Source organism: Marmota marmota, unplaced genomic scaffold, assembly GCF_001458135.2.
Source record: "Marmota marmota marmota unplaced genomic scaffold, marMar, whole genome shotgun sequence".
Lineage (NCBI taxonomy): Eukaryota > Metazoa > Chordata > Mammalia > Rodentia > Sciuridae > Marmota > Marmota marmota.
In genome coordinates this window covers 7,601,272-7,624,378 of record NW_026000016.1, presented here as the reverse complement: position 1 = coordinate 7,624,378, position 23,107 = coordinate 7,601,272, and the positions used below count along the sequence as shown (strand labels likewise).

At 37.9% G+C, this 23,107-nt stretch overlaps 1 protein-coding gene across 2 annotated transcripts in view; it reads right to left on the bottom strand.

Moving 5' to 3' along the window:
• Positions 1 to 23,107, bottom strand: part of Nrp1 (neuropilin 1) — a 140,425-nt gene that overhangs the window by 36,344 nt on the left and 80,974 nt on the right. For both annotated transcript variants that reach the window (XM_015483466.2, XM_015483467.2), the window contains exons 7-8: positions 5,722 to 5,877; positions 2,182 to 2,326 (exon numbers count right to left, since the gene is read on the bottom strand). In XM_015483466.2, coding sequence (XP_015338952.1) covers positions 2,182 to 2,326; positions 5,722 to 5,877 — 301 coding nt within the window. The remainder of the gene's footprint in view (positions 1 to 2,181; positions 2,327 to 5,721; positions 5,878 to 23,107) is intronic.

Sequence of the window (23,107 nt, the reverse complement as noted above, 5' to 3'; positions counted from 1 at the left end):
GAGAAACAAGATGTCTTGCCCATGGTCAGACATTCGCTAAGTGGACAGTCCTGAGTCAAGCCTGGATATGATTATATACCCTCTATTCATGTGGCCATCACTATATTCTGGCCTCTCAAAAAACCATCCCAGATCAGTTACTTTGAGATTCTAGCTATCTTACTAGAGAGAAAGTATTTACATTACACGAGGGGTCATGTTTAAAAGATAGCACTATGAGCCTACAGGCAGTACTTTATTTGAAAAACAAAATTAGCTATTTACCATAATTATAAAATAGACTATGTTTAAAAATATTAGAATATGCTATTTTAGACATCTATTTTTAAATAACTAAGTCATTTAGCCAGTTTTAAAATCCAATAAATTATTTGCCTTCTTTGCTCACATTCCTAGAATTTCCTCTTGGGAATGTCTTTATGAAAATTAAAAAGGACAACTTGGGTTCAAATAAATATTTTATATAAGTAAAAGAATGTGACATAAATCTTTAAAAGGTTGGAAATTCAGAGTTCAGCCCAACATATCTGGAGTCTTTATGAAATTTACTTCATTTATTGAATATAATGATATGAGATAAGGTTGGAGAAATGGGCCAGAAATTTCTATGTAGACCTCAATTGGCCCTAATCCTACAAATTTATGGGTAGTCTCTCAAATTTGTAATGCTCTGAAATGATGTAGAACTTTCTGACATTCAACTGCTGATCAAAAGAAAAGCCAAGGTTATGTCTAATTTTCAGTGTTCTTTTTTTCTTCTTCTTCTTTTCCAAACCTCTCTCCACCCAATTCCTGCCTCCAAGTCCTTGTACTTTCTAATTCTTAGATCCTAAGACAATAAACAAGTCTGCCTCTGAGATGGAAATAAATAAAAATTTGGTATGGAGTCAGATGTGGTTTTTATTTTCCGAAATGTACTCCACTGTGAACAATGTATTTTCCCCTCATTAGCTCATCTTCAAATTGCTTGCACTTTCATGGAAAATTCTGGGGTTCCTTTTTTTTTTCCTCTTCAAAAGTCAATATTTTTTTCTCTAAAAATAATCATATTAAGAGAATAAATATAAAAGTGAAATAAAAAGTTAAATATCCTAAATAAGTACACTGGTAGAATATTGAAAGATGGTTCACAGACGTTTGGAAGTTAATTCAATTTTAATTACCTTTGAGTGGATCGTCTACTGATCTGTTTTTAAACTTTGAAGCTTACTATAAAGATTACATTTGTATTGGTTTTTGGATTGCCATTGCTTTTTTAATGAAAGTTTTGCAATGTATTTACTTAAGCAGTAAGGAATTCCAACATTACTGTTATCTACATCTGAATACAGAATAATTGTACAATGAGATCAATGGACAAGCCCTTGCAGCACTGATGACCATGAAAACACAGTAAGAATTCCAGTCACACCACTCTGTCCTGACCTGACCTACTTCTTCCATTACTTGATCTCTTGTATTTCACCTTTTTCATCTCTCAAATGGGAATAATCCACCTATGTATTCCACATTTAACAGGGACTTTTAAAGTCCTATTGATGTTTGAAGAAACAAATTGAAATAAAAACCCAAACATTTATGAGTTGATTTCCAATCTAAGTATTTTAATGTATTCATTCAACAAAAAATAGGAGAGTCTGGATAGTTAGTGATTACAAGGAGAAATTCTCATCAGTTAAATTCCTTAACTGAGGCTTATCAGTATTGGTTAAGTTCCTAGGCCATCATCACTGGGTTTCAAAATTAAAAAGAGAAAGTCAGTGGAGAACATTTCATGGAACAGTTATTTGCTATAAATCTACCAAGTACCCATCAGTGAAGTGCACACCTAGGAAGCAGAGATGGAAGGCATGAAGGTTGTCTTCATGGAGCATACAGCCTAGTGGAAAACGTACCAGGAAAAAATTTCTGCCACCTGCCAGACTGGGCTTAAATGCTTCATATCCATTATCACAAGTCACCTGCATGGTGTTTAAGTTCTACAACTATTTTCCAAGTGAGATAACTTAGGCTTTGAAATGTAAGGATATTGTCCAAAGAAGCAGAATAGTGGGTAGTAAGGATCCAAAGTGTATACTCTTAACTACTAAGTAAAAGTGATCACATTAATACCAAGTTATTTTCCTTGCCTGTGAAGGTTTGCACCAATCAAAACCAGGCAATCTTCAAGCTGGAGCTTACCTGTTATCTTGCAGCCATATACTTCAAATCTCATAGATATGCCAGTTTCCCAAGTCATGGGTTTGATTCGAACAAATCGTGTGATCAGTGGTTTGGGAAGAATTCCAAGAGCAACGTCGGTGGGATTGGTGTTTCCCTGAAAGATCTTCAAGGGAGAAGAAAGGGTCCTTTAATCACAGAAATTTTGTATTCAAAACAAATAAAAATGTATTTTCACAAATGCTTGTAAAAATTATTTACAATTTCAGCATTGTCTATCAAGTTGAAGTGGCGTTAATAACTTGTCATGTTATTTTTCCAAATGATGGTAATCAGAAAGAACCGTGTCAAATATAGAATGTTGTCCTAATTATCTATTCAATTTTCTGAGAGGCTACAGCCTCTCAGAAAGGATGACATTTATTAAAAGGCACATGCTTTTATCTTAAAAAGTGGGAAGTTATTAACTTTCTCAGAGGACTGCAGAATACTGCAGACATTTCCTTTCCCAGGGACCCCCAGAAAGAATGCTTTTTGAATTCAGTGAGCTGTATGGCTTTTTGAGGTTGTAGGTTATGTTCTCACACTACCATAGTAAGTCAGGTACTATCTTCCTTTTTGACTCTGTCCCTTTATAAGAGATTTCACCCCAGACATGAATTAATGACTTTAAGTCTTTTGGAACCTTGGTAAAATTAGGTTTTAGTGGCCAAAGTCAAAACGGAGTTACACATGCTTTTTAACTAAGTCAGCCTTTTCAGGGTTTCTGCTTCTAGTTTTAAAAAGGAGTCATTTTAGCTGGGCACAGTGATTCATGCCTCTAGTCCTCATGACTCAGAAGGCTGCTGCAGGAGGATCTCAAGTTCAAAGCCAGCCTCAGCAACTTAGCAAAGCTCTAAGCACCTTCATAAGACCCTGTCTCAAATAAAAATATAAAAAGGGCTGGGGATGTGGCTCAGTGGTTAAATGCCTGTGGGTTCAATCCCTGGTACCAAAAAGAAAAAAAAAAGTCATTTTAGTCTAAGAAAGATGAGACACGGGATTGCACATGTAAAGAGTGCCAGGCAAGAACCAATTTCCCACAAGTATCCATTGGGCCATTCTGGCCATGAGGCAGTGGCAGCATTCCCCAAAAGATCTCTGAGGAATGAGACTGTTTGCCTCGTGGAACATTCTGGCACTAGAATGGTCTTGGATATAAGTGAAAGTCTCCATTCCTGAGATTTCAATGTCAATTCTGGGTCAAGGACAGTCCTGTGCTTTGTGTAGGTAGCACGGTGCTTCTCTGTACAACCTCTTAGGTGGCATCATTAAGAGCATGGGCCCACCAGGGGTGTGCAGATTCTCTCCAGCCTCCCAGATAAGTACATGGAGAAGAACTGTGTTTCCCAAAGTTTGCTCTTCTCCCCAGGAGAAAGGGCTTGCATAAGCTGGGCTGGCGTTTTTGCTTCATTTTAGTTGAAGTAGCATTTAACTGAAGGCAGTCAAATGCATCACAGAGTTGGTTATCTGCATGAGCCTCTCAAGAGACAATTTAACATCAGAATTTATCCTAGCCTGTGATGGCCTTTAGATTCCTGTCCTACTGCAGCTTCCCCCTCTGGAAACAATATGTGTGGGAGAATTTTTGTGTGGCAGGAAATAATGGGTAGCTGCTGGAAGGGGAAGAGCCCCAAAAGTTGTAGTTCTCCTTACAAGGTCCACGAGCCCCCTTGCCAAAGAGACCAGAAGTTGTTTGGGAGTGCTGAGTGCTCATCTAGGAGGTTCACATTCTGCTCACACTGAGGGAGTTTCACGTGGCTTGTGGCAAACCCCATAAGCACACACATTCTGTCCAGCTGAGAGGGGCCTATTGGACTTGTTACTGGGTAAAGGCTGATCTTGATGAGGTCCATCCAATGCTCCCTGAGAAAATAGGAAAAGTTGTAGAGGCCTTTGGCTGAAAAGCCCCAAAATACAGAAAAAAAAAGGAAAGGTAGCAATCATTTGACTCCAACTGAATGTTTTTGTTTCATTTAGATTCAATTAAACTGCTCAGCCAGGTGGCAAGTCTACATCTCTGTTGAATCCTTCCTTATTTCTTTCTGCCTTCAACCCTAGAAGCCCTGCTGTATGCCAGGGTGTTCCTAGTGTGAGCCCTGTGAACTTTGAGACATCCCCTGTGAGTCTGGGTGGGCTCTCTGACAACCCCCTCTGAACCACAAAAAATCAATCAGTGGACAGTGGCTGAAGAGGACAACTGGGAGAAATAGCCCTTTTTAATATATATGTGTGTGTGTGTGTGTAAGGTTTTTTTTTAACCCCTCTCTCTGGGTTCCTTTTGTTTGTAAATGCATACTTGGCATTATTGGAGTTTTGTTTATCTTTAACTAACACACATCTTCAAAAATCTACTCTAAAATAACGAGTTCAAACTTAGGGACATAATTGACATCTCCATATGTGTTGATGGTGAGGGGTTTTCTTCCCCAGATGGAGAACAGGTTCCACGACCTCTAGGACTAGACAGGCCTTGACCTTGTCTGTCCACAGAGGCTTCCTCCCACAGAGCAGTTGTCCACTGATATCTGCTTCCATCTTGCCTGCCCAACCAGGAGTGGGGGATTTTGCTGCTAATCAAGGGAATTAATGGTTCTTCGTTCACTTCAACCTCCAGAGGCTTTTCTCAGTTCCAGACCCAAAAGGAGAAACTCCAGGCCAAGAATGCTCAAAAGTGAGACAAGGACATATTCACTGGCCTCTTTCCAAGCCCATAATCTCAAGTTACCTGAATCTTTGCTGCTATCCCTAATATAAATTTTTTTGGTCTTTGTTTTTGTATTTTATTCAGCCTCCAGGGGAAGATTTTAATTTGGGAGAAACAGTGAATATGAATTCTCAAAAATCTTTTGATTAGTAAATCAGAGGAAGTGTAACTTCAAATAAACAGATAGACTGAGAAAAACAGACCATGTGTGCAAACGACTGAGTGCTAAGAGCTGGGGGACACAGGGTGGTCTGAGCTACCTCCTCAGTTAAAAGCAGGAAGAGGGCAGCATGTCATTTGTGTGATCTGAGGGAACACAGCGAATGCCTTTAGTTCTACCCCTTCTTACAAGATGCAGCCAGATGCACTTGTAAATTAGTTTGTAAACCACTAATGTAGATGAAAAGGTGGTTTCTAAAAAGTGCCTGTTACAGAGAGAAAGAATGAACCTAACCTATGAAAGAGATGGAAGAAAGAAGAGTGACAAAACTCTTAAGATTCTAAGAGGACAGTGTTTATCCTATGCATTGTCTGTGTTCCCGGGGGAGGGTTAAAGTGATTCTTGAGACTGTCACTTAATTTGCCTGGTATTGACTTTTCTTGGAAACATCTGTATAATTTCCTCTTGGCTTCTGGATCTGGGAACATGAGACCCCTTGGTCAGATTTAAACCTCTAATTGCACTTTTCATTTTAAATCAATTCAAAAATAAACCAGGCCAGACAGAAAGCTCCCAAACAAACAAGTAAAAGATTGATCATCCATTTAAGAGACTGAATTGCTGGGAGGGGGGGGGAGGGGGCAGCCAAACTTACAACAGGTTTATTTCCTTCTTTTATGGTGATCCAGTCTTCCCCGTTGGAGCTAATGTCTATTCTGTAGGTCTTGACGTAATATTTCTTCTTGGTTTCCTTTGAAATGGCACCTTGTGTGCCGACAGCAGTGACAAAGCGCAGGAGGCCCAAGTCTACCTACGAGAAAATTGCAAACTGTGGTCAGTGGGCCGTGCCTGCACCACCATCACCTGGAGCATCTTTTGCTGGTGTTGCACATTGTTTTGATCCACCAGGAACCAACGGGGCCTTATTCCATCCGGCCCCAAGTTCCCATTCTGTTCCTTCTACAGAAAGGCAAAGACAGCAGTTGCCTAGGCTGTTTTCTATTGTTAAAAAGAAGAAACTTGTCTTACTTCTGCAACCAAGATAGCTCGGGGCAAAGGAGAAAACTGGGATTAATATTGTGTCATTATATGTTTTTGACATGAAACATACTTTTCAAATAGCGCATTAATATTGGCATTTTACAAACAGTAAATCAAGACAACAAGATAAACACCCACATTTACCACTGGAGAGGCCTGTACTAGAATTCACATTTAATAGGATCAAATTTCTCAACCTTTTGTAGCATCCTACCTCCTTCCAATAAAATGAAGACTGAAACAATACTGATCTGAAAGCACCACTAGGAATGTTTTGGTTTGAGAAACAGGCCACAGACTTAGAATCTGGAATGGGGTGGTGAGGAAAAAGGCAAAGTAAGAACTTTTGTTTCATCTTTAGATTCCTTCCTTCCCCATATCTTCCTGTGGTCTTGTTCCATTCAGCTCAGCTTGAGAAGCAGGCAGACCCCAAGGCATCATCTGAGAAGAAATAATGTCTCTGTCCAACAACTGCCAGGGCTTGTGAGCATCTACCAGTAAGTTTCCAATGGAGAAGCTCCTCACTCAACACAACAGCCTCACCTTCATCTCTCACTGACTTACTTCAGAACCCTGCAGGGTGAGCCATTTAGATGGAGTGACAAGTTTTGCTCTGCCACATACTCCTACCATGATGTGCTACCTTTCCACAGGCCCCAAACCAGCTGGCCAGTCGATCATTAAACTTCTAAAACTGTGAGCCAAAATAAATCTTTTATCTTTATAAGTTATCTCTTTATTTGTTATAGTAACAGAAAGCTGACTAACACAAATGGAAGATTCTTTTCAAGTCTGACTTCATATAATTCATTTTTTTTGTATGCCTAACATATTTCTGGTAAAGTCAAATAGTTTTTCTTTCTCTACATTTCCTTATGTCCATCATTAATAGCTAAATATAATCTCTTTTTTTATTTGTGTGGTGCTGGGGACTGAATGCAGGACTTCACGCACGCTAGGCAAGTATGATACAACTGAGTCACATCCCCAGCCCATAAATAAAATCTTAAAATTAAAGTCACTACAAGTTTCTATACATTATAAATATTTTCATGTCTTTTTATTAACACAGTAATTGTTCCTGTTGTTTCCCTTCATCTATTATATGGATAGGATTTTACAGAAAGGAACAAACTGTGTTTAAAGAAATCAAATACAACTCTATGGCAAATATTTTTTAAAGGGTATAGAAAGTAATTACACAGTACAACTGAATAGCATTGATAAAATATTTCAAGAGCACATTTACATTTATCATTAAAAGGCAATAGAATGCCATCGTCCTTAAAACAGGCAACAAAAACAAAGTAAAACTAAACAAAACCCCCAAACTCAGCCCTAGTTTCTGAATCTTGCTTTCTCCTTGCTACTTGACAACCCAATTTCCAGAAAACAATATTTCAATTAACCCTCCAGTGCCTACAGGCAACGAACACCTAAAGAATTTCCATATCATGCACAGCCTGCCTTGTGAAGAATGACTATTGTCTTTCATGAATTGCTTTTTTCCTGAAGGCCCTTGGAATAGTTAAATCAAGGAGTTGCCAATTCATTTCCAAAGTGAACCATGAGTTACATTCAGGAAAAACAGCACATAGAAGCAAATTTTAAGCTACACAATTATACAATAGTAGATTTCCTTTGGAAGAAGAGGGATGACATCCAGTGCAAAACAATTTTTTTATTTCATTTCCTTGATTTTAGAGATGTGAATTCTATGCTTTACATGGTTTTACCAGGTTTAAGAGAAAATGAATCACAATTTCACTAGAAACTGATATTTTAAGATGATAATGGTAGATGGTTTGAATTTTAATTTAACAAATAAATATTTACTCAACACAATTTTATCAAGTGTACATACTTGCTTACTGAAATTTGAAATTTGCATTTTTTTTTCAGGAGTAAACCTTGGTAACCTGATTGGATGTTTAAAATTTCCCATCACCGTTTTGTACAAATTTCAAAACTAAGAGATGATCAATGACTGTCACACTTAGGAAACAGAGATATAAGAGTTAAATTTGAATTTCAGATTTAAAAACATTTTAATTATGCCCTTGCAATATTTGAAACATTAATTATACTAATAACTGATTCATTCCTTCATATTCATATTTAACTAGTGCTCTGAATATTATCTGACCACTTTAATTTCACTATATTCCAGAAATAGGTGATCTCAAGTTGCTGCAAAAACTGATTTCATAATGCCGCAATCTGAAAGTAAAGGACACTCTAGACATGGCTGGGCTGAACAATTTCAACTGTTTTCAAATGCTCTCAGAACACTTAGTGCTTTACTGACTGTCCATTGAGTCATGCCCAATGCCACATCCACTTTCAAGCTGAAGGGTCCTTAAAATCTTGAAGTTCAAAGGAGCATGAAGCAGAGCTATTTAAATAAACCCTTCCTGTCAAACTTACAGATGGCTCTTCAGTTTGGAAAAGATTAAATTCCCAGGAGTGCATAACTCAGCTTGAGTTGATTTGAAATAACTCTAGAACTTCATTACCTGGTTGTCTTTTTCTTACTTTTATTATTATTATTATTATTATTATTAGTAGTAGTAGTAGTATTATTATTATGTGTGATTTAGCTGGTGGGTAAGAAAGAAGCTATTTGGTGGTCAAATAGAAGAATCCTAAGCCTAAGAAAGAGTCAAGTTTAGAGTAAGGAGCAATGGACAGGAATTAACTAGTATTCAATTCAGGAAAATGCCCAGTATTCCAGCTACAAAGCCTCCCCCAAACATGTGCATGAATCATTTGAAAAAAGAGAAGATATTTTCTTTTCTCAACAGCAATGAAATGCATTAGTAACATCTCCTTGTAATTGCATGAAGTTTCCTGCTGTGCTTTAAAACTCTGCAGATTCTCTTATTTGCCACACTGGGACACTTGAAATTTCATTTCATTTTTCTTCCTAACATTACTGCCACTGGGTTTAGGAAAGATGGATGACAACCTCATAAAATGATTAGGGCTGGGACCAAAACCAATGCAATTAAAATCGGATGGTACCCAAAACTCTAAAAAGATCCAGTCTCCCGGCACTGTGGATTCTCACTTGAGAATCCAACTCCTTTCTTTCCCAGTGCCTTTGGGGAATTCTCTGGAATGGCATCCCACATCCACTCTGAAGTGCCTGAGCTAGTTTGGGAGGGGACAGAGCCTGTCCGGCCTTATTAGCATCACTGCTTACACTGCTGCTGTCTGTCAGGGGACCCAGAAGGACTTAAGGCCTGAAGATTTATATCAGAAGGGTTTCAGAGTAGGCCACCCCAAAATCTGCCACTTTGGTGTAAAGATTATTTTGAACTGAAGGCAATTGAGAATGAACAGATACAAGAAAAGTTTTCTACCCTGCCCTTTCTCTGCCTAAAAGCAGGGCATTCATTTCCCCTTGTGAAGATGGCATGAATTTCCCCTCTCTCCCATACCAGGAGGAGGAACATGACCCTTATCACTGCAGACTGAGAGAACTGAGAAGAGTTTGCAAGAACAAACCTTACTAAAATAACTTTCGTTTTCCATTAGTCCCCTTCATATATACACTAGTCACTTTCCCACAGTTTAGCAGACCTGGAAGCCCCAATCCCCCATCTTTTGTCAAGTCATTTCTCTATAGTTTATCCCCCTTTATTAAAATGTTGTATATGCACCCAAATATAACCATTTTGGGGGATGTTTAGTTCTTTTCTACCAAGCCCTGCTGACATAAAATTAAAATATTAATAGAATTTTTATGTTTTATCTCTGGTTAATCTATCTTTTGTCATTTTAATTTGCAGATCCCAAGTACCTACCTTCCAACCTGAGCATGTTACCCTGGTCTTCTTGAAGTCAAAATGATCATTGGTCATGACAAACATCCCAAATCAACCTCTGGCCATCCTCTTGGTGGTTGAGCTCTTTGAATTATGAATTACATACATGGGTACATATGTAAAATATATGTGAATACTTGTATATGTTGTGATTATAAAAATGAGGCCAAATGACTTCTATGCTTGATAACTTTCCCTTTTGTTCAGTTTCATGCATAAATTTCTATGCCAACAACATTTTTCTGCATTATTATTTTAAATGGTGTCATGGTATTCCACTCTACAACTGACATAATATGGTCTACTTAGTCTATTAAGGTACTGAATTTTGCTCAACTAGATTGACTTTCACTCAGTGGACACTTATTACTGCTTCTCTGCTCAGTTCTGTATTGGACTGTTAGGATATAAAGAAGAGTAATAGTAAGAGAAGAAAACCCATGATTATAGTATGGGATGGTGCACATAAAGTGGCCCAGAAGAAGAACTAAACAATTCATCAGAGAACTGGAGGTAGAGGGAATTGGAGACATTACAGAGCGGACTTTCATGTCTAAGAGGTGTACTAGAGGATGCACAGTAGGAGTTTGCAAGTGGACACAAAGAGAAAGAATCTTCTAGAGGAAAAGAGAAGTGCAGAGGGAAGCAGGGGGAAATGAATAAATGAAATACTGCACACTAAGCAACCTACCATGCTTCCCTGACTAGTAGACATGTCAAAAAAAGTATTGATCTTGAAAGAGCATATGCTGTGGTTGTCTTGAAGTCAAAATGATCAGCAGTCCTGAAAACCATTCAAAAGCAACCACTGACCATCCTCTTGGTGGTTTAACTCTTTGAATTATGATGAGTTCTCACCAACCTCACATTCTGGTAGACGTGACTGGCGACTTAAGACAAGCAGCTGGAAACACAAAGATATGACCCCAGAGTGCTCTACGTAATGACACCACTCTGTGTTTTGCAGCGTTCATGGTACTAAACAATACTTCCTTTCTTTCCATAAAAATCCAGACATACAATAACCATAATTAAGTAACCTGCTTTCTCTAAACCCAATCAGCTCTTCTCCACTCACCATTTTCTGATTTTGAAAGAATATCATTATTTCCCAGCTGTTTTACTTTTAATTAGAAGATGGCTGTGATTTCATATCTGAGTTCAATAACTTCTGTTTAACATGAAGGGTGGTGGTGAGGGGGTGTGAAGACAGGAGTGGGGACACGTGGAACCAAACATCAAGTGCATTCTCTCAAATCGTTGAACGTTTCCCCTCTGTGTGTGTGACTCACATAAACATCTGGTACTTATCTGATGGCATGCAGATTATCTTGAGAAGTTGATCAAACTTCTTTGGAGTTCCAGTAGCAGCTTTCTGAGTTAGCTTAAATAGCACCATCAGCAGAAATGACCCATGTGACACCTTGTTTCCAATGTCAATATAAAATCCTAAGCTGATGTAGACTGTCCACCCACATCTCATTTTCACTGTGTTCCACACACAAAGAAAGGGCACTGCTAAAGACACAGAAGAGGACATCCCAAGCTCTTCATGTAGGTGGGAAGAAGGACCCTTGTAGAAGACAGTTATCCTTGTCAACTTTCAGGGGCAGGGGATGGTGCTATAGCAGGTCCTGTGCACTAAGGACCTTTCATGCCTCTGGGTCTTGACCATGCCCCTGACTTGCTCTTTGTTCTAAGATTTCTACAGGAACAGTCCAAATGCACTTTATGGCTGTGGCATTGTCCAAGTAGAGGCAGGAAATACATTCCCCAGATAAAGAGAAATGAGGAGGAGCACACATTTTACTGAGAATCACTTGGGGACAAAGCAGCAGGTTTTAGCATTGTGTAGTAAATCATGCAACAAATCTTTGCAAACTGCTGGTTAAACAGCAGCATGCAGCCTTTGAGCCATGAAATGAATATCATTGCTTCCTATAATAATACATAACCAGCTATTGGTAATGTCATAATGTGGGAAGCCTCATTTCGAAAATGAAAATCTGTCTTGCTCAATAAAATACTGCCCATTGAGGTTGCATTGGCAAGGGAGCATTTACCCGCTTTTAACACTCCCTAGGCAGGTCAATACAAGAGCCTGAAAAAATAAAGGACAAAGAACTGAGCTCTGATTAAAAACAGGAAAATATTTTTTTTTTGGGGGGGGGGCTATGTTGAATTTTCTTTAGAGCATCTTTGATGACTCAAAGAGCTGTTTAATTCATCACTTGACACTACAAGCTAAAGAAAATATTTTTTAGCAATTGTCTCATTTCCTTAGATAAAACACATGTTTTCTGACAGAGTCTGAGCATGTAAGCATCGGTGCTATTCTAGTCTATGTGGGCTGAATTCATAGCACCTGATGTTTGTGTTTCTAAAATTTGGGATCTGGGACTTAAACAGTTACGAATCAGAATATAATCACTACAGAGTTAGTAACATAATTTTCTTTCTCTTTATGTAGTTTGTCATTATTGTGCTACATTGAAAAATGCTGATAACTAAGATTACTCTTATTAATAGAAAATGCACAGGGCAACCTTTATATTATGCATTTTGTTAAAGGCTAAATTTATAAGCATTCTCCCTTTCAATTCTCATATCAATCATACAAGACAGGTTTTATGGACACATAAACTGAGGAATAAAGTGATATGTGAACCTTGTCCAGAGTCACATAACTTATCAGTGACTGAGCTGGGACTTATATCCCAGGTCAACCCAGTGGCCTGGTGCAGTGAGCCACTGCACCCATGTGTCCCCCAGTCCATATTTTAAAACCATAATTACTAGAAAAGCAATTTAGAATTTCTTAGTCAATGATCATGAAATCCAATAGCTCTTCTTTTTGGAAATTAAATGTTTTTCACAATTGTAGGAAGTATGAAATCATTTGTGACTACTTTGATTTTCAGTTTGAAATGTATACCAGCTATTGGAAAGTACAACTTTGCAAATGATTATATGGTTGAAAAAAGATGATGGTTATGGATCATTTTTAGCAAAAGCTATGAAGAAACATTTAAAAATTCTAGTAAAGAATGAAAATACCCAAGTATGAGAAAAGTGCAACACTGGGAAAAATCTCATCCATTTTCTTTTCTCATCTTAATTGTTTGAATTAATTCTTTTTCCACAGTTAAATTAAAAGAAAGTATTTTTTCCCAGGTGGAAACAGACTACTGTTTGCTAGAAAACCCTTTGCTGATAGTAAAACAATTTTAAGTGAAAGGATAGATGAATTTTCCTACCAGAAGACTTGAACCCGCCAGTTAGAATAACATTAGATAAGGCTGTTATGGCCCAGAGGCGCGGGAAAGGCTGGCTTCTCTGATTGCCACTGCCCTAACAGAAAAAGAACAATAAGAAAAGAGGCAAGAAAAATGAAGTCCCCTAACAAGGGACGACCTTTGCTTGTTTTGTCAGATAAAAGGAGATAATGCTCCTGTGGGCTCCCAGTGGCATCTGGATTCATGGCACATTCTACTATTTTCATGTTAATTTCTTTTGCATAAATCAGAAGCAACTAATTAAAAAAGAAATATTTAATTCTGACATGTTCTTTGAACTGGAGTTCCATCTGGTTTGTTTGAATACTGAAATCTGCCTTCGTTGTTAAAATTGTAAGGAAACAAGAGGGACTCCACGAAGCAGGTTAATATTCTAGCATCTCAGCCGGAGGGAGATGTTTCCAGAATCCAGCTATACAAATCACTCAAATATGGAAATGTTCCAGATCAAATGTGGAGGAGAATGCTCTTCTGGGGTGGAGACTCTACCACTGGTCTATATTTCCTCAGTTTGATGGATGTAGAATTAAGGCTTCAAATGACCTTTCAGAGCAAGGCATATACCATGACAACCCAGCAGAAAATGCTTATTTTGTAAATATATTTAAGATAAATATGGAAAGGGAATCTTCAGATATTCTCTGCAAAAACCTAAGGTTTTTTCTTCCATTTTTTTTCAATACAGATATAACTGTACTCAGAAAAGCTAGACTAATATTCCATTTTAAATTTTTTTCTTACTTGATAAACCTGTTAACTCTGGACACCAGGACACAATACATTCCGATAACAAAGGAGGAGAAAATGAAATAGCTTTTATAGACTCTGGGACACAAGTAATCAGCATTTAAGGTAACTTGAAACTCCTGTGTAGAGTTGAAAAGAAAGACTGATTAAGTCTCAATGCTGAAGAAAAGATTGTTTTAAACAATTTCACACCCACTCTGCACATCTTTTCTCATTTAAAATGAAGTAATTCGTTTCAATGGCACTGTTAACTTGCAGATGGTACCTCAGAAACCTTTAACAGCTTGTTCAAGAAGATGACATTTAAATGGTCCCCTCTTCCAACTAAGACTCTCAAAGAGCTCTGGCTGGACAGTAAAAATTTCAGAGACTTAATACTTTTAATGAACATTTTTTTTGAATGCTTATTTATAAGTTACATTTAATTTCAAACCTGAGTCTAATCCTTTGATGTGGAATGAGGACAAGGACTCAGAACAGATCAAATGTAATCCCTAAGAAATTAGCTAATAATTTAACCTAAAAGCTTCATAATAAAAATGGCCTAACTGCATAGTTATGTAGAAGTAAAAAGTCCTGGTGTGCTATTACACAGTAGGATGATTATATGCAAGGATAATGTAGTGATACTTCAAAAAACCAAAAGAAAGGATTTTGAATGTTTTCACTCCCCAAATGATATATTTTTTTTGAGGAAATAGACAAGTTACTTAGTCCTGAACTAAATATTACACAATATACATATGTGTCAAAACATCACTCCTCTGTTACATACAATTCTTACATTTTTATACATCAGCTTAAAATATACATCTAAATTTTAACAATCATCAAACTAAATCATTTCTTTTTTGGTACTAGGGATTGAACTCAGAGGTGCTTAACCACATCCCTAGCTCTTTAAAATATTTATTTATTTATTTATTTTTACTCTGTGACATGGTCACACTAAGTTGCTTAGGGCCTCACTAAGTTGCTGAGGCTGGCTTTGAACTTGCTATCCTCCTGCCTCAGCTTCCTGAGCTACTGGAATTACAGGCATGCACCATCACATCTGGCTGAAATTTTTTAGCAGCAAGTATGTTCTAGATTGAAAACAATCATAACCAGCCTCAAATCTACAGAAGGGGCATGCAAATTTCCTAGTCAAGTGCCTCATAGGGGAGTCATAGCAAGTGCTCTTACTGGCTGTATTTACATGGTAAAGAGATAGTGAGCACCTACTGCATGGAAGTCATGGCTGATAAATCCTATAATGCCCTAATTCTCAGTTCCACATTATTTTTGTATATATGCAACTCCCATGAAAACTAGGAAAGTTTTCTCCTAGCAGAAGACCTACAAGTTAGGAACTACGTTGGAAGGAAGGCATGAGCAAGGTTATGAGTCAAAAGCTATTGGTGTAGTAGTTGACCATAAAGAGGCAGCTCTAGATATTCTGGAAGACCAAGCAGATTGTATACACAGGTATCTAGCTCCTGATATTTGTTCCTGCCCAAAAAGAAAGTGTACAGAAATGGAGGAATAGAGAAAGACTGGCCTGAGTGACAACTACTTTATATCTCTGCAGTAGAATTCATTGTGTCTACACATCTTTTCAGTAGGACAGTATTATAGCTAAAATAGTGATCATTATTATTGTTGCTGTCATTATTATTAAAAACATCTTTGGGACTACTACTCTGTGCCAGGTGTTATACTAAGTGCTAAATTTCTATACGTCATCTCCTTCAATTCTCATATCGGTCACACAAGGCAAGTTTTGTAGATGACGAGACTGAGACCCAGAGGAAGCATGACCCTTGCTCAGATTTTGACAACTAATAAACTAGGTAGTCAGGTGCATGTTTGCACAACTGTGTCCTAAAGCCCCCTCATAGTGCTTCACATCATATGGGCTCAAATCAAAGTGTAAAATTAAACGGAAAGATATCAAGTGTCCAGATAAAGGCATTTAATCTGTTAAATTCAATCCACATTTATGAATGCCAGGCCTTGGGAACACATAGGCCTATAAAGCAATAATGGTATTATCAGACTGAAAGTAAAAAGTGCTGGTGAGCAATGAGGTGTTGTAGGATTCAGGAGAAGGGAGAGTTACTTGTGGAAAGGGGATAGAAAGGGCTTTATGGAAAAAAGTTCATTTGAACGAGATGGATTGGACCTCATAGGATGGGGTAAGACTTTGGCTGAGGAAGTAGCCAGGGTTTATGAGCTAAAGGCAGAAGGAATGGGAAAAAAATCCCACCCAATTGCCTACATTTGAAAATACTTGATATGATGAATATTTCACTTCTATCTCATATGTCTTGGCAAAATTCTTTTAGGGAACAAGGATAAGTGACCTTCCCTCCCCTCCCCACCACCATATGCACACACACACACACACACACATTCCCTCTGTGTGGGCCTTCATGCAATCCAGGAGTCTAGATCATGAAGTGTTAGGCTAGTGACAGACAATGAAATCTGCATTGTAATTAAACTCATGATCATACACTGCACTGCTGAGATAATTCTCCTGAAATGTGTGCTTTTACTGCCTCTGGGAATTCAGGCATTCCTGAGAATGAGACTAACGTCAATCTGCATGAGTCAGAGAGATTACTCACTTGAGCTTCATGACACTCCACAGTCCTACCCTGTGTTCATGCCTACCTCAAAAAATATAATACAAAAGTAAAAAATAAAAAAAAAAATAAAATAAAGGAGTCCAATGAAATAGCATAAAAATTGTGTGATGTTTTCTTCAGGGATTCTCATTGCCATCAAAATCACACCGTTGGCTCCTGAAACATCCAAGAAGAGGTGCGTGAGTTGGGAACACATGTTTATAATGATAGGTGTTTGTGTTTTGAATACCCATCCCATTGTGGAGGGAAGATAGTGACTGGCAATTATTCATTTATAACAAAATAAGTGCTAGGTGTTTGGGTGAAAGGAAGAGAAGGTTACAAGTTTCTTGTCCTCTAGTCAAGAGGGGAGAAGTCAAATAAAAAATAAATCCCTACATAAAGGGAATGGATTGTGTTAAAACTACTTGGTGCTTTCTGGTACAACAGGGAGACAATACGGGTGACAGAGGTAGCATGTGGTGGCTGAAAAGTACAGGCCCCAGAAGTAGCTCTGTAGCTTTGACATTAAAGAGTGACCTGGATAGTGTTAAGCAAGTTAATTAGCCAATTTAAGCTTTAGATTCTTCCTCTCTCCAACAGAAAACCAATGCCTAGCCCATTCAGGTTATTTGTTAGGGTTGTTATAAAGATCACAATGACGCATATATACACACATTAACCATGAGAATGTGACTTAATATTTTTTTTTCCTCCCCAGTCATTTGGGTAATTGGAGTTGAATGTGCATGTGTGTGTGTGTGTATGTGTGTGTGTGTGTGTTTGCACACACACGCATACACACAGAGAAAGCTTTGCCTGAAATACCTGAATTATTATTCCTTTGAAGAAGGGACAGAGTTTTCTGCACTTTAAATTCACCTATCCCCACATATCCTTAATCCTTAGCAGATGCTCCATAAATGTTTGTTGAATTTAAATTCAATGCTGTGTTAAGTCCAGCACTGCTGGCAAGATCTAAAACTCCTTTCTTCCAAACAAAAGCCAAATGCCTGTCATTAAAGTCAACATTAAAGTGTTTGGGCAACTAACTTGCACTCTTAAACCAAAAATGTGATTATTCTTATCCTGGTATTTCTTACTGCAAATATTATAACTAGTCATAAAGTTTCCAGTTCTTTTGAAAGGGCCACTACTTAAAACTGGAGTCTCATTGAGTTTCATTGGTCAAGTCCACCCTGTGTCAAGTATTCCTTTTTATTTATTTTTCAAATGACCTCTCATTAACTCGGTAAATGTCTCATTTCTTGGAAGTTACCCCACAGGGCAGCATATATTAAATAATTTTTCACTTTATCTGTCATAGTCTCAAGACCTCAGTCTAACTTCTTCTCCACCTTCCTATTTTAAAGCTAAACTAATGGCAAGCATGACGTCCACAGGATATTTACGTACAAGATGTTTATGTATCTGGGATCTTAAGCTTCTTCCATACCCTTCCTGTATTTAACTTTGCTTTTGGTAGTGATGGGGATTGAACCTAGGGCCTGGTGCATGCTAGGCAAGTGTTCTACCACTATTGCCAGGCCCCCTTCCTATATTTAAAAAACACCAGAAAAACAGCATTAGCATCATCTAATTGCATTACTATAGGTCACCACAGCTTCACCTGAGTCACATGTAATCTTTATAAAGAGTTGGAATTATAACTTTGTGTGGCTAAGACATAAGTGCAGATTTCAGGCCCTAAAATATCTTAATATTTCTTTGTCTCCTGAGAAGCAGCCCACAAGCAAGACCCCTGGCAGAGGCACAGATGGCTCTGAGGTTTGGCAAAGCAGGTTGACTCCTTTCTAAGGTGCAGTTATGATCATACAGACATCTTTTTGTGTCTTGGCAATTTAAAGAGATTTTTCCAACCTAAAAGACCAAGAAAATATTAAATAGTATGCATAGGTAAGGTACATTTCTTTTCAAAAGCTATTGTTCTATGGGGCTGGGATTGTGGCTCAGTGGTAGAATACTCACCTACTACATTTGAGGCCCTGGGTTTGATTCCCAGCACCACACAAAAATAAATAAATAAAATAAAGGCCTTGTATCCAACTAGAACTAAAAAATAATTTTTTTAAAAGCTATTGTTCTACTCTACCCATAAAAGTTTTGTCTGCATTGTTGGGATGATTCCTTAATGACTCAAGATAAACATGCATTTGTACATACCATCTGTCTGCTTTAGCACAGACAAATGACTTGTTGATTATTCGTTTTCAGTAAGTCATGCCTTTAATTCTTCTCCCTCTTCCTAAAAAACTTGGTTTTAAAAATAAACGCAGGATGAATTTCTGGAAACTAAAGACTTGCAGATGGGGGTGATGGTCTAAATCAGTCACTTGGCCTATAAACTTTGACAGCATCCTTGTACACCAGTTTTCCATATATTTCTCAGTAATATAGGTGGGCCTCTCATGATAATGAGAGTTTCATGTGTTGATGTAGAATCTGGAAGTGCAGGTGTCCAAGAAAACTTCTTTACTTGGCATTAAAAGTCCTGCAAGAAGCTGATGGGATTACTGAGATTAAAGTCGGCTACCCACCTAAGGTTATAAGGAATGCTACCCCAGAGAGAAAAAGAAGAGAAAGAACAGGCTGTCTAGGTACAGCTGGTTGTCAGAAATTGTGTGTAAACAGTTAGTCTCTAAAGGGATGCCAATCATTCCTGAGAATAGGTGAAATGAGCTTCACAATTTAATATTTGGTCAATTGTGTTTTCTCTGTTGGAAGCTTACGATGCATTCTGTTACAATACACTGATTCTTTTTTAAAAAATCATTTATAAGGGGGATGGGGAAATGCATTTTCAAAGTATTAGAATTCATGACTGGTGATCTATACTTTTGAACTGAGCTAAGGACAGCATAAAGCAGGAGGAAGACAATCCTGTAGGTGCTCCATGGATGGAGGTGCAATATGGAAACAAGGGAGAGAGAAGCAATAAGCAAGGACCTGTGATTTTCTCATTGCTCCCGGAAGACAGAGAGAGACACAGAATGGTGTCATTCTGTGCTCTAAAGACTCTTTGCCATCTACATATTATCAGTCAGTGGACAGAATTGCAAACTGTTTTCATGTTCTGAAAAAAAAAAAGTCCATTTTGCTAATTTCATGCATTGCAGCCTGGGTCACACAATGGGAGAATGTGTCTGCGTGACAACTTTCAAACCACAAGAGCATAAGCGCAGATGTCACCCTCAGCACAGCCTGTCATTGCTTCCCTTGCACGGCCTGAAGCCCATCACACAATGGAAGCGGTAACTTGCATTTATCCACTGGAACCATCCTTAACACATGGCTGGACGTATCTAATTCAACCACATACTTGGCAGTGACAAGAGGTGAAAAGTCTTTTGGGGAACATGGCCACACTGTTGTATATATGTCATCAGGTGGGTTCAGAGGGATCTTCTTGGCAGAAAAAAGAGAGCTAAGGCACATATTGGAAAATGCTGAAAAAGACATTCTTTCCATACAACTTTGCAGGCTTTCAGAACAGTGAGAATTCTACCACCTTGCCATTGTACTTTGAGATGCAAAGTTAAATCAAAATCCCAACGGCATTTCTTGTAGAAATAGAGAAAGCAATCATGAAATTCATATGGAAAAATAAAAGACCCAGAATAGCTAAAACAATGCTAAGCAGGAAGTGTGAATCAGGCGGTATAGCGATACCAGACTTCAAACTATACTAGAGAGCAATAGTAACAAAAACAGCATGGTACTGGTACCAAAACAGGCGGGTGGACCAATGGTACAGAATAGAGGACACAGAAACCAATCCACAAAACTACAACTATCTTATATTTGATAAAGGGGCTAAAAGCATGCAATGGAGGATGGATAGCATCTTCAACAAATGGTGCTGGGAAAACTGGAAATCCATATGCAACAAAATGAAACTGAATCCCTTTCTCTCACCATGCACAAAAGTTAATTCAAAATGGATCAAGGAGCTTGATATCAAATCAGAGACACGCCGTCTGATAGAAGAAAAAGTTGGCTACGATCTACATTCGGTGGGGTCGGGCTCCAAATTCCTCAATAGGACACCCATAGCACAAAAGTTAATAGCTAGAATCAACAAATGGGACTTACTCAAACTAAAAAGTTTTTTCTCAGCAAAAGAAACAATAAGAGAGGTAAATAGGGAGCCTAAACCCTGGGAACAAATCTTTACTCCTCACACTTCAGATAGAGCCCTAATATCCAGAGTATACAAAGAACTCAAAACATTAGACAATAAGAGAACAAACAACCCAATCAACAAATGGGCCAAGGACCTGAACAGACACTTCTCAGAGGAGGACATACAGTCAATCAACAAGTACATGAAAAAATGCTCACCATCTCCAGCAGTCAGAGAAATGAAAATCAAAACCACTCTAAGATACCATCTCACTCCAGTAAGATTGGCAGCCATTAGGAAGTCAAACAACAACAAGTGCTGGCGAGGATGTGGGGAAAAGGGTACACTTGTACATTGCTGGTGGGACTGCAGATTGGTGCGGCCAATTTGGAAAGCAGTATGGAGATTTCTTGGAAAGCTGGGAATGGAGCCACCATTTGACCAGCCATTCCCCTTCTTGGTCTATTCCCTAAAGCACCTAAAAAGAGCATGCTACAGGGACACTAGCTACATCGTTGTTCATAGCAGCACAGTTCACAATAGCAAGACTGTGGAACCAACCAGATGCCCTTCAATAGACGAATGGATAAAAAAAATTGTGGCATTTATACACAATGGAGTATTAACTCTGCATTAAAAAACTGACAAAATTCATAGATTACAGGAATGAATGGCATTAGAGCAGATTATGCTAANAGATTTTATAGCTTTATCGGGGAGGGGGGATAGTAGAGGATAGGAAAGGTAGCAGAACACAACAGACACTAGTATGGCAATATGTAAATCAATGGATGTGTAACTGATGTGATTCTGCAATCTGTATATGGGGTAAAAATGGGAGTTCATAACCCACTTTAATCAAAGTGTGAAATATGATATATCAAGAAATTTGTAATGTTTTGAACAACCAACAATAAAAAATTTAAAAAAAAAAAGAATTAAAGCGCAGAAATTTGCATGCTGGTAATACCATTGCCAGGATTTAAAAAGAAATGGAATGGGCTGATTCTTAATCTGTTCGAATTAACTTTGATAAAAAGATTTTAATTGAGATGAATCTTATATGAGAAACACACACATTCTAAACTAGACATTCTAAAGAACAATAAGTAGATGAACAGATGTTCTTATACACTCTTGTTGAAAGCAGCAACATTGTCCCACTAAGGGAACTGGATCATTTTATTACTGATAATTGGAGCTGAATTTCTCCATATACAGGTGGAATCTGGAATAACCTCTGCCTGCCCACTTTTCCTTGTTGTTCTATTTCCTGGAAGACTAAGGGAAAGTCGAAATTGAGGTCATGTAAAATGATTTCCTTGTTTGTTTCAGCAAATTACATTTGTCTATTATTAGTGATTGATTTTAGAAGACATATCATATTAAAGGCACAAAAGTGTTGATTGATTTTTTTCCCTATGGTAAATATTTGTTAAATAAATTATTTCTTTCATCTTGGCATTGAAGCTTTCCAAGTAAATAACAACATACTTATAAATGCATATGTACTATTTGGAAACATCTGTTAAAACTAAAGAAATCATAGAATATGTGTGCTATAAAATGATTGAGAATAAGAATGACAAGTCTGGATTTTTAAAACAGTATTCAAATATTCAATAAGATTTGGCCCACTATAACTTCATTTTGTTAAGATTGGGAACTTAAAATATTATTTTCTGTTCTCCTCATAAGTTCTGTGTGCCCCCTAAAATATATATTTTAAGAAATGCCATCAGGATTTCAGATTTCATATGATTTTCTAACTTCTTTTCATTATCATGAGTATTTCCCACTGGAAATTTGATATTTCATTTCCAGATCTTCAAACTTAAGGCTCTGTCAAATTTCCTGCTCCTGTAGCTATTAACCTGTGCACCTACCTGGCTCTTGGTCTTTCTCTCTCTTCTATGATGGGATCTACTGGCATCAACATTATCCCTTAGTAAACATACCAAGTCTAGAAGCCTAAGACAACTGTAATGACTTTCTTCAGACAGCTGGATCTCTGGTGCTCCTTTTTCTGAGTAGTATTGCGGTTTATAAAATCCTTAGAATTGAACGTGATATTTGTCATTTTAAGAAAGGAAAAAAGTCTGGATATTGGCAGGACTTTAAGGTGTGAACCATCTGTCATGGTGGGTAAGTCCCTGCCTTACGGATATTTCCTTCAAAGATTGGAGAGACATGAAAGATGAACTGTCTGGGCCTTTTCTTATCTCTCTTAGTGGGCTGCACTTCCCTGCAAGCTAGCACAAAAGAACCAAGGAAAACAGGCCCCACTAAGTGAAGTTGCAATGTAAAATCCTCAGATAAGATGCATAGTGAAGCCAATCCAAACAATTATTTGATCTAAGGAAAAAGAGAG